At 44.9% G+C, this 15,354-nt stretch overlaps 1 protein-coding gene across 10 annotated transcripts in view; it reads right to left on the reverse strand.

The window, feature by feature from the left end:
* cacna1da (calcium channel, voltage-dependent, L type, alpha 1D subunit, a) overlaps positions 1–14,733 on the reverse strand; it is a 36,872-nt gene extending 22,139 nt beyond the window's left edge. For 6 of the 10 annotated variants that reach the window (XM_029827293.1, XM_029827295.1, XM_029827292.1 and 3 more), the window contains exons 1-9: positions 14,227–14,732; positions 12,433–12,880; positions 12,079–12,184; positions 4,341–4,480; positions 2,993–3,159; positions 2,695–2,847; positions 2,396–2,592; positions 1,945–2,048; positions 665–834 (exon numbers count right to left, since the gene is read on the reverse strand). In XM_029827293.1, the coding sequence (XP_029683153.1) occupies positions 665–834; positions 1,945–2,048; positions 2,396–2,592; positions 2,695–2,847; positions 2,993–3,159; positions 4,341–4,480; positions 12,079–12,184; positions 12,433–12,734 (1,339 nt within the window). In that variant the 5' untranslated portion in view covers positions 12,735–12,880; positions 14,227–14,732. Of the gene's footprint in view, positions 1–664; positions 835–1,944; positions 2,049–2,395; positions 2,593–2,694; positions 2,848–2,992; positions 3,160–4,340; positions 4,481–12,078; positions 12,185–12,432; positions 12,881–14,226 lie in introns of all 10 variants that reach the window. The other 4 variants (XM_011613908.2, XM_029827296.1, XM_029827294.1 and 1 more) reach the window with 2 other exon arrangements.
* Between the last annotated feature and the right edge of the window lie 621 nt (positions 14,734–15,354).

Genomic DNA, 15,354 nt, shown 5'->3' on the forward strand with positions numbered 1-15,354 from the left:
TGCGATTTTCTTCAAACATGCACGATGAGTCAAGAGCAAAACTGGAGATTTTGTATTTAGACTAATTTGAATCTGTCACCCTCTCTCTGTTCTGCATCGTGTCTGCTGCTTATATACTGTAAAGAGGATTTGGATTAAGGACATTTTTTTCCCCCTGCACAAGTCATATTTTTTCCCGTTCCTTAAGATAAACTCGGTGTGTCAGTGTGAAGGTAGCAGTCCCGCCATCTTCCATATTTACGCTGGTCTCTGTGTCTATAGGCTCGTACCCAAGGAAACGTCACAGACTTTAAATACTCTCGGTAATTTAGCTTGATTGAGAGGAAATCCGTCATCACTGTCCTGTCCCCTGGAGTAGGTTAACGCGCCTTGAATAACTGACCATTGACTGCTCCACCTGTATCACCAACTGCTGATTGGCAGTTTTCTTGTGTCCTGGAGTGATCTTAAAGGTCTTAAATGGAAAATTAGAAACAATCAGATTAAGGACAGCCGATGCTCATGATGAAGTCTCCACTCAGGGGATACATTTCTCCTCTAGAGAGGGGGTTTTCTAATCCATTTTCCAAGCCATTTTCTTTCCCTTCTAAAAAATATTGACATACATACATTTGTTGACCTCAAACTATAGAAATCCAAACTGACATCAATCTAAGTTGCTTACGGTTGCGCTTGCTCTCCTCGTCGGCCTCATCCTCGTTGTCGGGGTCGATGTCTTCGGCCTGAGTGATCCAGTCCAAGTATCCCTTCAGATCCTCCTCCAGCTGCTGCTTCTCGCGCAGCTTCTGGAAGTCTCCGCGAGCTTTGGCCTTCTCTCGCTCCTTGGAAAACTCTCTGTGATGGCAAACGAGCACAAGAGAGCATGAAGGCACGCGAACAGGCGCTGCCCACACGAACGCACACACACACGAGTGTATTCACAGCAAAGATCACCACACTGCCCACAGCCGTCCTAAACGCTCTCGAGGCGGAATTCTGCATATTTGCGATGCAGATTCGAGCATGTTTGTGTGGACCCCCGCCACTGGAGGGAGATGTACACCTTGGAATTGTAGCCGAACTATATTTAGAGCCAACATTATATTCGCTAGCCTTCAGTTGAGCATCACGATCATGCACAGAAGGAAATTTTAGGCAGAGAGAGGATTTCAAGAAATGTCCAAATACGCCGAATTACACTAAACAATGTACACTAAACAAACTGTACCCTCGTGACAAAAAGATCTTATCTCGATGATAGAGTATATTTAATTCTGAGGAAATTATGCCACTCTAAAGCTGCTGACAGGACTGACAGTGCACGGACGCTGATTTGTTTTTGTAAAAACCTAATTGTCTTAATTTTTACTGGCCAGTCAAGCATTCAGAGTTAATTCTACTGTACTGTACTACACCCCCCCCCCCCCCCCCCCACTCTGTAGATCTGGGAAAGCGCTTAGTAGTGCAGTAGTGCAGAGGGAGTGAAGGGCGAGGAATAAGATTAATTTCTCTCTCAGGAGGATGGCTGGTTTGTGGATGGGAGGGAAAATGCTCTGCTTGCAGTTGCCGTGCAAAAGATCGTTTGACGGCATCAGAGGTCGGAGGGGAACATATAGTCGCTATAGGGTCTGAATGCAGGAGATCTTACTCTGAGTTACTCTGAAGCAGTTATTCCCAAGCTCTGCAGCAATGTTACTGACTTTCAAGCTAAAGCTTCTTCCCAAATAGCTACTAATCCCACAAAGGACTGCATACATGCTCTGCACACTGCAAACCACAAAAGCTGCTTCTTACCCACTCAGCACACCCAAAACAAGGTTTAACACGAAAAAGGAGCCCAGTATGATGAGGCTAACAAAATAAATCCACGGCGTTTCCCATCCGACTGCGTCGTTGACCTACAGGGGTCAAAAGTGGCAGGTTAACAGACAGACACATGCAGAGTAAGGAGGTGGAGGTGCTTACCCGCTCAACACACCCAAAACCAGATTCAACACGAAAAAGGAGCCGAAGATCACAAGACTGACAAAGTACACCCATGGAAGCTCAAAGCCCATAGCATCATTCATCTGGAGGAGCACACGTCACCACAGAGAGAGCACAGCAGAGGGAGGAGAAGAAGGAGAAAGAGGAAAACATACCGTTAAAGATCGAAATGTCGGGAAAAAAGAAGAGAAAAAAAATCTGGCTTCTATTTTATAGATTGCAGAGAGACTGTAAATGTCTAGCTAGCATGAAATTGTGTTTCATCCAATCAATCAATCAATATCAGGGTGACAAGAGCTGCCTCAGGAACCCATCAGCAGCTTAATCATCACGTCAGTCGCATCACTCTATAGTGTCTGATCCGAGTACCCATTCCACTTTTGCCCAAAGATGCTGAACCAGGAAGGAGAGAGCAGAAGATGTAGCTCACCCAATACAGCACGTCGGTCCAGCCCTCCATGGTGATGCACTGAAACACTGTCAGCATGGCAAACAGAAAGTTGTCGAAGTTGGTGATACCACCATTGGGTCCTTGCCAGCCTTCTCGACACTCGCTGCCATTGATGGGGCACTGGCGCCCATGCCCTGAGATTGCACACGGAGCTGGTTCCTCCTCTGCTATTGAATCTATGGAGAGATCATCGTTCAAATAAACAATAGTTAAATAGTTAGGAGAGAACAAACCAGTGAGTCTTTTTAGATTAGAAAGGGAATGAAAGAGGGGTTTACCTGAACCAGGAATGTAGCAGGTTGCGTGCATTTTACCGATGAAAAGCTCCAGGCCGATAATAGCATAGATGATTATGACAAATAAGACAAGCAGGGCGATGTGAAGTAGAGGGACCATGGCTTTAATGATGGAGTTCAACACCACCTGTAAACCTGCAGCAGGGGAAAGGAAACATGTTGAAGGCAAATTCAAGCCAATTTGATGAATGTACACTGGATTTTATTCATTTGGATATACGAGCACGTGTGATGGGATGTAAATCTCTGCAGTACTTAAACGTGCAGTTGCACTACTCACTGGGTACTCCTGAGACCAGCCGCAGAGGTCGCAGCACACGGAAGGCTCGAAGGGCTTTAACATCGAAACCTCCCGGTTTCCCTCCGTGTCCGTGCATTGATGGAGGGCTACTTTCTCCGTTTCCCTTCTCCTCTTTGGTCAAAAACTCCAAGACAACACTGAAGAGTCTGTCGCAAGAGAAAGAGGAGGCTCACGGCTGGCTGTGTGGCGGAGGTGAAACAAGTTGATCTTTGGGTTCCAGCGTTACGCAGCGTTAGCATGATAGCATCTCCCTCCTGTCAACTCTGCCATCAGATTATGCTGCACACTCTTTAATGGTAAAAGACAGCAGCTTTTGACAGGTCATCACATGGTCTATCAAAGAGACACACCTTCTATGTCTTATATTTTTCTGATTAATGCTCTCACAAACTGACATTAAAAAAAAAAAAACCTGCCAAAGTGTCCCAGAAAATCTGCCTAATAAATACAACATCAAATGTAACAAGAGGAACCACCTCCTTCATTATGACGGGCCGTAAGCCTCTCTTAAAGGTTTGCTTTTACTGGGAGCAGTAAAAAGAAAATACCTCCAAAACCTCTGTCGAGCAGAAACTGCTTCTGCTGATTTGTTTGTGATCTATAGATCAGAGAGTGTGGTTAAGATGCCTGTGAGGTAAAGATATACAGACTTTTCAGTCACACTGACGTGGACAGACAGTGATTTGACTTCAGATACTGGCAGCTTTATTCATGTGTTCAGCTTTGGGATTTAACAGCATCAGTCACTCTGGAGACCATCTTTGCATTTCCCATTTCTGTACACAGACTGAGATATGACCCACCTACCCACTGGACTGTGTGTGAGCGTGTGCTTGGGAGGGGGGCAGAGTAAAGAGAGAGGCTGAGATAAGGGCGAGGCGACGCGCGTGCAGGAGGCAGGAGCGAGGCGTGTGAGGCATTAGGTCTGAACTGATGATGAGGCATTAGACGGAGAAGATGAAGTACAGGAAAGAGCAGAGCAGGAGGGAAGAGCGTGAGTAGAAAGTCGGGGAGGGAGAGGAGATGAAGTATGTGGAGATGGTGACTCACTCCAGCGGTAGTAAAGCTCTGATGCATTCTGTCTTTTCTGGGTCAGATGCTGTGGGTGTTTGAGAGTCTCTATTAGCACTTGGCTGCGTGGAGCAGAGGCTTAAGCAACTTTAGCACAGACTAACCCTCTGACGTCCACCGCCACCGTGGAAACAGGCCCAAGTGCGAACCCAAGCCCCCACGCCGAAACACTTAATTAACAAATAATCGCCGGAGCTGCGACGGGCACATTTAGGCACGAAAATCCGTAAATTAGAGAAGTGGAACCGGAACTTACCCGATAACCACGATGACGAAATCGAGCATGTTCCAACCGTTTCGCACGTAGGCGTTCTGGTGCATCACCAAACCATAGGCGACAATCTTCAGAAAGGTCTCGATTGTGAAAATAATGAGGAAGGCATACTCAACTGTTTCCTGCAGGTGCACAAAAAAGAGGGAAAACACAAATATTAGCATATAAATATTGTTCGACTGCAGTTAGAACATGTCCAGGGCTGAACTGGACCCTGGCGACCTTCCGTCTGCGTCCAAGTTTACATGAACTGCAGTAAAATGTGTTTTTATTTCGTCCAATAATAATAGTATCCATATAATATAATAATAAGATATTTCCTATGGCCTAAAATCCACCCATTTCCTTTCTGTTATTGATGATTTTTTCCCCTTTTCAGACATCTTTTGGACACCACTGAGCAGCACCGTAGGGTCTCCAACCAGCGCTCCGTTCACGTGTCTCGGCTGTGGGAGGAAATCAGAGCACCAAGACAAAAGCACAAAGACAACGGAGAGCAGTCTTGCTATGTTAGCCGTCATTAAAGCTGCCTGAAATCATGGATCCCTGTGATACATCATATTCCGCCTGTCTGGAGGACAAACAGACTCACAGGAACTACAAGTGTCCTTGACGACAGCGATGACGGTAATGATGATGCCTAGCCTGTATTGGCATGAATGAATGCCCGGGCTCTTATCTGATGACTTGGATTTGGACAGACTTGCAGACTGGAGATTCCGAATTGAATCGGAGCGACTGGAAGTGAGCGTGCTACACGTTCACCCCGCCACTGGTGAAGCGTCCTGCAGACGGGAGCTAGAGAGATTCATCCTGTCCCGATGGCATTGCCATGCCACTGTCCACAAACGCAGCATAAAGGCTGGGATTCATGATGTCTGTCCACCGTGATTTAACACACACACGGCCTAATGGCTTCCTAAAACACAATCCTGGCACGCACACAGGGTTTATTATGAGGTGTTCAGCCTGAGGGAGGCCTTAATCCTTTACTCTGTGTTCTCTGAAGACACCATGAAGGGCTCGTTTTCCCAACAGTTTACTGGCGATTGTGAGAAGCACTTAACCCACAATGGGAGACATGGGCGTCTTTGTTACTGGAGTAAAAGGTTGAGTAAAGCTTAAGGCTGCTGCCTGTATCAGAGAGCAAACTCAGGAGAGAGAGGAGAGAAAACGACCCAGCAAAGTCGCCAGCAGAGCAAGAGCACAAAGTGACAAAAGGAGCCCATAAAGGGTCTTTTTAAAACCCTGCGTGTGTCTTTTCAGCTCTGGAGAAGTAAAAGAACTGTTTTTCATGGATTTTTTTTTTGGGAGGTTTCTTCATATTTGGTTAGTGTGTGTAATCATATCAGGGGTCAGGAAATACATGTATGATGCCGTGTGTTATCCTTTATTCATTTTTTATATTTAAGAGTTCAGCACCAAGTGGGGCCGACATGCAGTATAAACTGCTGTTAAAATGCATGCATTGTACTGGAAACATGCCGCGCACGCTAAGTCTCTCTGCAGCACAACTAAACTGAGATGAGTCATCTGCAAAGGTATCTCTCTTTCTCCGTTCTTCTATCTCTCCCTCCGCTCTTCCAGGCCATCATGGAGTAAATGTATTGCATAAATAAAGCAAAGAATTACAGTTTCATAACGCCCTTAATGCTTTCTTACGGAAGGTTATTCGATTTCCCTGAAATATCTAAACTGCACAGAGCTGAGAGTACGTGATAAACATACCCAAAAAACAAAATAAAATTCTAAATTGAGAGTACATTTTGAGAAAATGACAATATACTGTACAGCATAGAAAGAAAACTGTTCTCGTCCAACAAATATCAAATTTAAGAAGGTGAAATCTTTAAATCCGCTGTTATTAATATATGTTTTTTGTGTCAACTGTTATTACTGTGTTAATACGGCACACGCGCACGTGTGAAAAGTCATGAATGTGCATGTGGCGATGAGCCCACAGACACATGAGTCAGGATGACTTTGTGTATGTTTTCTATCCGCGTGTGACGCCAGTGTTTACGAGCGGCGCAAACCAAAACAGACCGTGAGCGCTGACAACGGCCAACGAATGACTGTAAACCTGCTAATTCATGAGTCACTTCAGAGCTGAGATGTTCTAATATGTTGTGCTCACATTTCTGCATGGGAGCAGCCATTTATTCTCTGTTCCCTCTTCCTCCCCCCCAACTCCTTCTTTGCCCGTCTGTACGGACCTGTCACTGTCACCCAGCCCAGCCAGGACGGCAGCATCCATGTTTAGTCATTCCGCCTCCTACAGGTTTGCACAGGTCACCAGAGGCTTCGCTACAAGCAGAGACCTGCACAGGCATCCTGCCTGTTCCCCCTGTATCTACTGATCATGCCTACATTCATCACACGCTTGACATATGTGTTAAATGATCCAATATGTATAGATAAAGAATTCCAATAATGCTAATGCAAAGTTCTTGTCTTTTATTTTAGCTGTAGTGGAATGCGTCGCTAAATGTGCCCATACACGCTGGTATTCCATCGTTTTAACCAAGCCCGGGAGGCAGATTTTCAAAAGCTTGTGATTGAAAATGTAGCACATTTTAAAAAATGACTATTGTTACATTATATTATCATATATAAAACGCACATCTGAGGTAACTTTCCTTTGTGTATCTGACTCCACATAATTTGTGCTCTTTTTTTGTGCTTTGTACATTTAAACAGAGGCAATTGTGTGCGTGCATTTGTGTGTGTGCGTGTGTGTTAAGTGTGGGGGTGGGCAGCAGCTGAGTGAGGATGGAGATGTCGCTCTGCCAAGGAAAAGACCTCGAGCGGAGGTCATTTTAAGAATAACCACACAACCAAATAACTGCCTTCACAAGGCAAAGAAAATCCCACATTGGATCTTCGTTGCATAAGAATTGTGATGCAGATTTTCCCTCAAATTACTCCATCAGGATGGGAGAAGGCCAGCGAGGAGTCAAGAAGGATCAAGAAGGATGAGCAAAGACCAAACATATGGGTTTGTTCCGTGAATTAGTGTTGAGAGTATCCCAAAATGCCAAGAACAGTGTCTGTCTGTGACATTTGCTGCAACCCACAACCAGTGGGCCATCAAGGCTCCGTATGTGTGGGGGCACTTAGTATCATTCATATCATGTCATTTCAGTTTGATATAGTTCAGAAGCTTGTGACCCATGTTTAGCCTTCAGAGAGCTTTGCATTTGCAGAGCGCTCCTAAGTTTGCCTCCCTTTGTGTGTGTGTGTGTGTGTGTTCTCTGCCTTTCTTACTCATTCTTCAAGCCTTACCTGTCTGATTAATTCAGTGCGGCAACAGGAAGTAATCACGTAATTGTCATAATCAGATCAGACACGTTTACATGCGCCTCAGAAATGTGAAAATACAAAACCCTTCATTTACATGTTTCAGTCCATTTATCAGATTTCCTTCTTAATACATAAATATGTAGTGATAGACAAACATCCCATCGTGACTTGTTCAACATCGTGGTCTAAGCGTTAGCTGTGCTAATGGCCCTGCAGAACAGGCTACACACGCCTGTTGTTCATCTCCATGTTTGTTGTCTTTTGTATTCTGCTCATGTTGTGAGTAGGTGCGCCCCCATTTGCTTTTTTCTTTACACAAGCACAGACGTAAGAGAACAAAATACATCAGATTAATGTGTAGACCTGCACAAAAACATCAGTGTACTGAAGAGAAATCTTGGTGTGTTAATGGGTTTTCTCATAGTCCGATTACTGATTTCATAAAGCATTGTGCATGATGCCATTTACACGATCCCTCGAATAATCCGATAACACCACAAATTGGTTAATGATCAGGTTATCATGGCCATGTAAGCAGGCTGTTACCTGTGTCTAGGGAAAATGAAGTTCTATTACCCAGGAATGACAGGGTGGAGGGCGACTAGCGCATACCCACAAAGAAACAATGTTTAAAAATGTCATGGGGGGCAGTAAACTTGCCTCACTGACTCACAGCAAAACACTTCAAACGATGCAAAGGAAACAGAAAAAGAGATGAGATTGTGATTGGGACACACAAACACAACAAGTCCGAGACCTTTTTGGCGTTTCTTTCCTAGCATTTAAAGTTAACAGTCAAATCAAGAACTTGATGGGAAATGTGCTGACGCATTAATCATTAATTCGCATCATCATTAATTCTGCTCTAAACAAAACAACAGCATCTAGAAACCAATAAAAATGTGCATCCACAATAAGGTTGTCCTTTTTTTTAGGTTAAACATTGTGAAAATGTTCTAGATATTTTCCATTCATTGAAATTTAAACTATTTTCTTTTAAGCACGTTCAGTTGAGACGTCCTCTGGCAGTAAAGGCAATTACAATAAATTAAAAGTTACATAAGTATGAATTAAACATGAATTAAACAGGAGCCTCGGTTTCATTTACTGTAATGTACCTTAATGTATGACTCACTGAGCGCTTCTCTCACAGCACACGCACACACACACACACACACACACACACACACACATGCAGAAATGCACACCCATGGTAACGAGCGGGGACAGTCCTGGTGTGATCTACAAATGAGCAGCTATGTTAAGTGACTAAACACATACCTCTACCATCATCTCTCTGGTAGTCCAGTCCAGACATTACTGCTTGTGCCAGCTTTAAATGCTCACTTCCTGACACAGACGAAGCCAAACGCTCTATCTGTTTAACGTTGGGACACAGGAGCAGCATTCACCACCTGGAAATAATGCTATCTTGGACGGTCCAGCCATGCACTCATATGCGTGCAGATGTTGGTTTGAACAAAGACTGTTTGCTTTCATGGCTCTGACAGCCTGTGACAGAAAACACGGTAAACTGGTGGATGCCTCTCGGTGGCTGGGTGTCAAACTGGCTGCGATCAGTCAAAAGGCTGATCTTGGCTGTGAGTCGGCGTGGCTGCGTGTTGCTGAGTATTTACATCACAGCAACGTTGGTCCTGCTCATTTTGTGATAACGGGTTTGTGCATTTCATGCCCCCCCCCTAAAGAAAAGGAAGCAGTATTTATGTTTTTATGCAAAATGGTTTTCATTATGTAATTTGTTAAATATATCATTACTGTAAATTTAAGATTATTGATGCTTTATTAAAAAATTAAAATCTGTTGCCATTTCAAGATAAATGTCACACACACACACACACATGAATATAAAACATGCACAGTTCTCTGCAGCTGTGTCAGTCGTTACATGCGTGTGCCCTTTTGACTTTAGTGATACCGGGTGCAGAACACAGCATGATGGCTTACGCATAATGATATATTTGAATCATATTCACTTTGAAAAGGTCATTATTTTGCTCAACTGCCTACGGTAAAAGCTGCCCAGGGTGTTAAGTCTCACAGAGATAAGTCAGAAATGACCTTAAAGTAAAGGCAAGATGGCGAACGACTATTTATTAAGGTGAGTGAAAAATGTGTGTGTACACCGTGTGTATGTACAAAGATGTTTTATGACAGTACAGTGGGTAAAAAAAGATTATTAAAAGGAGAAATAAGCGATTAAAGAAATGGCCGAGTTGCGATATTTGTAAGCATAATAAGTCATTCTATTCACTTATGCCCCCTGGTGGTAGACACATATAAATCTGTTGATATGTATTACATCGTAGTGAGCAAGGTTTACTTTAAAAACAAAACAAAACAGTGGATTGGGGCATTTAAGCAAGACTGGCCATAAATGGGCAGATTTGTGCTATCATGACAGTGCAGCGGCTAACTTTCACTGGCGCTCTGGTCCGTAGACACCAGCAAATCCTTCAGCAGATCATTTCAGCATTTTGCGCCTCGATGTCATTGTATTTCAAACATGGCTGCTCTGTGTTATCAGACATCAGGCAGCACAACTCAGACTTCAGCCCTCAGTCTAACCCTGCAAAGCAGTGTGAAAAGACCGTCTTCGCTCCGGCCGCACAGGCTGGCCGCTACAGCAAAGCAAGCTCAGCACTTTCCTGGCCAGAGCTCCTCCTGCGATACAGCGTGTGATCTGTAGGCTAGCGGGAAGGAGTTGGTACACTGCCCCTAACACACTAACATCTGACGTTCAGCCTCAATAAAAGCAACAAGAAGCATCTTTCACCTTCAGGTATCTGATTTAGTGTCAATAATGCAGATTTGAATCAGTGCAAGACAAGGATCAGACAATCAAAGAAGAATCCATTATGCAGGGAGGTTTAGGCTTGAGAATTGAGAAAAAATGACTCTATTGTGAATAATACTGTATACAATCGATAGCACATTCTTCTGCTATTCTGACGGTGTTCGTGAGGCAGGAAGCTGCTTTAGTAGCACTACATCATCTGTTTCTGCTTTATTCTTAATGCTTGGATGCTCACATCTACAAATCTGGGGAGCGCTCTCAGCTTCGTGCAAATAGAATTAAAATGTCGGGTCCAAAACATAGAAATAATGAGACTCCAACAGATATGAAACAACAGTGTTGCAAAGAGGTGCATCATCTTTTCATTTTATACGTCCCTCATATTCTGTGTGTGATCACATTATCTGTGTATTTAAACTATAGTGAACATGTAAAAACAAATTCTGATAATATCAGCACCTTTATTTAAAATAAAAGGCAACTATAAAATACCAGTGAACACCATCATACTTTGCCTATTTAAATAATGAATATGTGTCCCCTTGGTAGGATTACATATTGACTAGTTGGTTAAACATAATTTAAATGTTCATTTAGAGTAAATGTAAAAGTGAATACTTGTACATAATCATCTGGTCAGTTCTGCATTGGCTTCCATCATTAGTTCGGTGTAGAAAATGGCGTGATTCTACTGTAGCCTAATGTCTACTGGTTATTGCTTCTGAAGGTCAATATTTAACCTGATGGGAGGTCAGTCGCGCACGCCCGTCACACCCAATATGTCAAGTGCAACACCTGCAAACACTCAACAATTCAACCAATTGCTAACCAATTCAACAATAATCTTCGAACTTCATCAGGTTTGAAGCAGAAAACACAGCCTATCAGCTCCACATGGCACATTTCAGAGGTACATTTACCTCCAGTTGGCAGTATTACTGTACTGTGTGGGCTGTAGTACTGTGCGAGACACTGTTGTGTCCTAGATGCTGTGTTTCCTCTCGTGTCCCAACAGTGGATAAACAAACACCTTGAGGTCACCCTTCAGGAGGTCACACTGACGCTGTTCACTGTACCAGAGCTTGCTTGTCTCCTCAGCAGTGTGAAAAAAACAAGCTCCGGTTGAAGGCTTGTAACATTCTCACAGATGATGCTCTCAAAAGCCCTCAGACACCTGCAAACGGGCTGCACAAGCTGCTTTAGAATCACTAAACAAGCGGTAATTTCTGCCCGCTTTTGGATGCTTTGTCTGGGTTATAGAAGAGGCACTCGTCCTCAGCTGTGCCACTGTGTTCTCAGCACTACATTACCCATAATTCATCAGGCAGGCATACATGCACAAGATGCACAGAGTGGTGCAATGACGGGAACGTCTAAAAATAGAAAGCTGAGTAAAACCTCTGTATATGATAAAGCAGCAGAGAATATTTGCCAAAGTGTGTCTGCGTAGGCACGGAGGAATCTGCATGATAAAGCAGCGAGAAGACAAAAGCTGCCCACAATCTCATTATTACCGCACAAAGACAGATGTGAATCTGCACGTACGGTGTGTTTAACAGTGCTAACAGGAGGAACAAATGAGAAACAAAGCAGTCGACTCACCAGGTCATGGTTTATGGAGTTGGAATCATCTTCGGGGAAAGGGACGTAGACAGCTAAGGCCATACAGTTGGCAAAAATAGCAATTAATATAAATATATCAAATGGCCTGGAGAGAAAAAGGTTAAGGAAAATGGAAAAGGGAACAAAGGAAATCTAGAAAAAATAGAATTGAATCCTTATTAATATTATGATTTCACTATCTCACATGAGCCTTGTGATCAGTTATTGGTGACTTCTGACACCGCTGAGTCACATCCTTAAGGCGACGATGCATAGCCCCAGAAATATGCTACATTAAAGTGACCATTTCACTTCGAAAACCCTCGATATCCAACATTTCTGATAAAAGGATACTTCCACTCCACCAGGCTGATGCAGGCCCTGCGTATGGGGTTGTTGAGGTTGAGGCAGAACAGAGCCCGTGGAGGCCTGTTGTTGGCGTTACTGCCCTGTTTCTTACTTTTGGCATACTGCTGCCGCTTCTTCTGTGCCAGCGCTCCTACTGGGATGGTGGTGGACGCCTGGGCAGGCAGGGTCGGAGGAGCGGGCGGCGGCGCGGGGGTGCGGGCTGGAGCAGGAGCGGGAGCTGGGGTGGAGGATGGAGGGGCCTCTGGGGCCGCGGGGGCGGGGTCTGGGGTAAGCCCGTTGGCGCTCATGGTGCGGGTGTGGCTCCGTGATGGGCATCCAGCAGCATGGATCTGCCAGGGTAGACAGGAAGGCTAAAGAAGGACAGAGCAGTCTGACCAATGGGGTGGCACGTCACCAGGCGGAGCGACTCTGGTGCTGCTGGCATAATTTGCCTCTGCGTTGGAAGAAAAGGTGACAGGAAATGACATCAGCACAAGGAACGACTCAAATCATCGAGACACATGACCTCCCAGAGGAGAATATGGATGCTTCAAACTAGCAGCATGCATGAAAACCTGAAGCCACGACGCACGTGTATGTGTACATTTAGTGCACGTGGGGACCTCAGAGCACATCTGCTGCACACGAGGGGGCTTTTCTCTTCGAATAAGCGAATTGATTCCTCTTATAACGCAAAAAGATTACACATTTAAACTGCAGCAGACATCAGGATTCAAAAATTTGCCAGCTCGGGCTGAAATACTGACTAAGTTTCTTTCTTCAAACGTGCAAATAAAATGACAGGAGAGATAAGACAAAAACAGAGAGCGTGTGCTGTATAATAATTATTCAACCAAAAACTGAGACCCTTCACAGATTTCACATTGAATCGACTCCCAAGTTGCCATCAAGAGTCTTTGTTTGGAGCCAAAACTGACATTCAAACTGAATGCTCCTAATCTCACACACGCACGCACACACGTGTAAATTTAAAGCTGCCACTCTGTGACATCACATGGCTCCATCAGTGAGTCCTTGAACTGCTGAGCAGGCCCAGAGGAAGAAACACAAAAGGTCACATTGCAGCGATGCTCCAAGAATGAATCTCCACAGCAGCAGAGAGAAGGATCAGCTCCTGCGCTGCAACAGTGGACATCTGACAGAACCAGGCTCCGGCTGCTCAGCCTTTGTGCTTCCACACTGCTTCATTGCAGTCGCGCTCAATATGGGAACAATGCGTATTAAACACGATTTCTAAAAAAAGAAAGAATTGTCACTGGTGCATCGACCGCGTCGACCGGGCACGAGATGACAACGAACGCTGGCATTTCCAGCACGTCGTGGCAAAATAACCACCACCACCCGTTTCCACATTTCTCCTTGGACCCCACCGAGGTGGAACACCACCCCCATCTCCCCCACCTGACAGGCTGACTCCGGGCGCTCAGGATGGAAACTGAGCAACACCGAGCGGCTCAGCTGATCCCGGCTGCTCAGCACAAACAGCTGGCAAAGATAATTCAACACATCTCCACCGACCACCCTTGGAGCTAATCTGGAGCGCACCGGGGCTGTCAGCCCTCATCTCGGCGCCCCAGTAAAATGAGCAAACTGGGCTGTTCTGTACATGACACGAAGATAAATCTCTGAAAATATGACAGCGACGACTGTAAAGTGGCCATCAAACCCCGGCGATCGTGAAGGGAAAACGCACCATTGCTGCCTGCATGCGGGGAAAAGGCAGCCATGCTAAGAGGCTAACTTCAGTTTTTGAGGGACCGAACGCGGACCGGGCGCTACCTTTTCCAAAGACCTCCGAATTCAGATCCGGTCGTCACCGCTCGCTAACACGGTTCCGAGGGTTCGAGAAAAACACTGGTCCCGTCCCAAAAAACCATCAGCTCCGGTCGCGGCGGAGACGCGCAGAGCCCAGTGAATTAATCAAGCTGTTCCATGGTGACAGCAGAGGGCTGGAGACGGGAGAGTGCGCACCAGACAACAGAGCATCATCGTCCGCTGCCTGCTTATCGTCACGGTGCCAGTAAACAGTGGAATGAGAGCACATCAGAGACGGAGCTCTCCTCCTCCTCCTCCTCTTCTTCTTCTTCCTCCTCCTCCTCCTCCTCCTTCTGATGCTCCAAAATCTCCCGCACTGTGATCGCGTCAGATTGGTGCCAGGGTGGAGTGTGTGTTGTCGGGGTTACCTGCTCCTGGCTGGTCAGGAGGAGCTGTCGGTGATTTGAGCCTTTGAGTAATGTAATAACTGTTGTTAACCCCCTGACCCCTGCTTTTATCATTAAATCAGTCGCTGAGGCACAGCTATAAGATCCAATCATTTCTTTAAACACTCCACTTTATTCATTAAGCACATTTTGGAATTAAAAGCTTTCCAGCGTGCTGCGCAAAGTATTTGAATTGAACCTAAAATAATTTGCTTGAAATAAATATATTCTCATTTAAAAAAACAACAACACTATCTTCAGATTACACAACACTAGAGGGTTAAAACCAAACCCTGAAGCCTGTTTAAGACCTGAAAGACCTCAACGGGGTCTAACTCTTTTAACAGGTCTGAACTGGGTTCCAAGCCATTCAAAAACAGAATAAAATCTTAAAATGAGTCCCAAGATAACAGAAAGCTGGTGAGAGGAGGCTGATCTGATCTTCTTTGTGAGTTCTTCTTAAACACATTTGTGCCATTTAAGCCATGTTAGATAAATGGTTAAATATTAAAAAGAGAGTTAAACTCGGAGCTCAGTCTTTACATCCCTCCATGAGTGAAACGATATGGCGTCCTTCTCCAATCTACCTGTAGTTGAACTACATTTCCCATCTGCCTTCAGTGCTCATGACCGGAGAGTAAATCTACACCGCCTGTGGTCACACATCTCTCTTGTTACAGCTGTTCCATGGGAGTTCACACATTCT

Source organism: Takifugu rubripes, chromosome 19 (assembly GCF_901000725.2).
Source record: "Takifugu rubripes chromosome 19, fTakRub1.2, whole genome shotgun sequence".
NCBI lineage: Eukaryota > Metazoa > Chordata > Actinopteri > Tetraodontiformes > Tetraodontidae > Takifugu > Takifugu rubripes.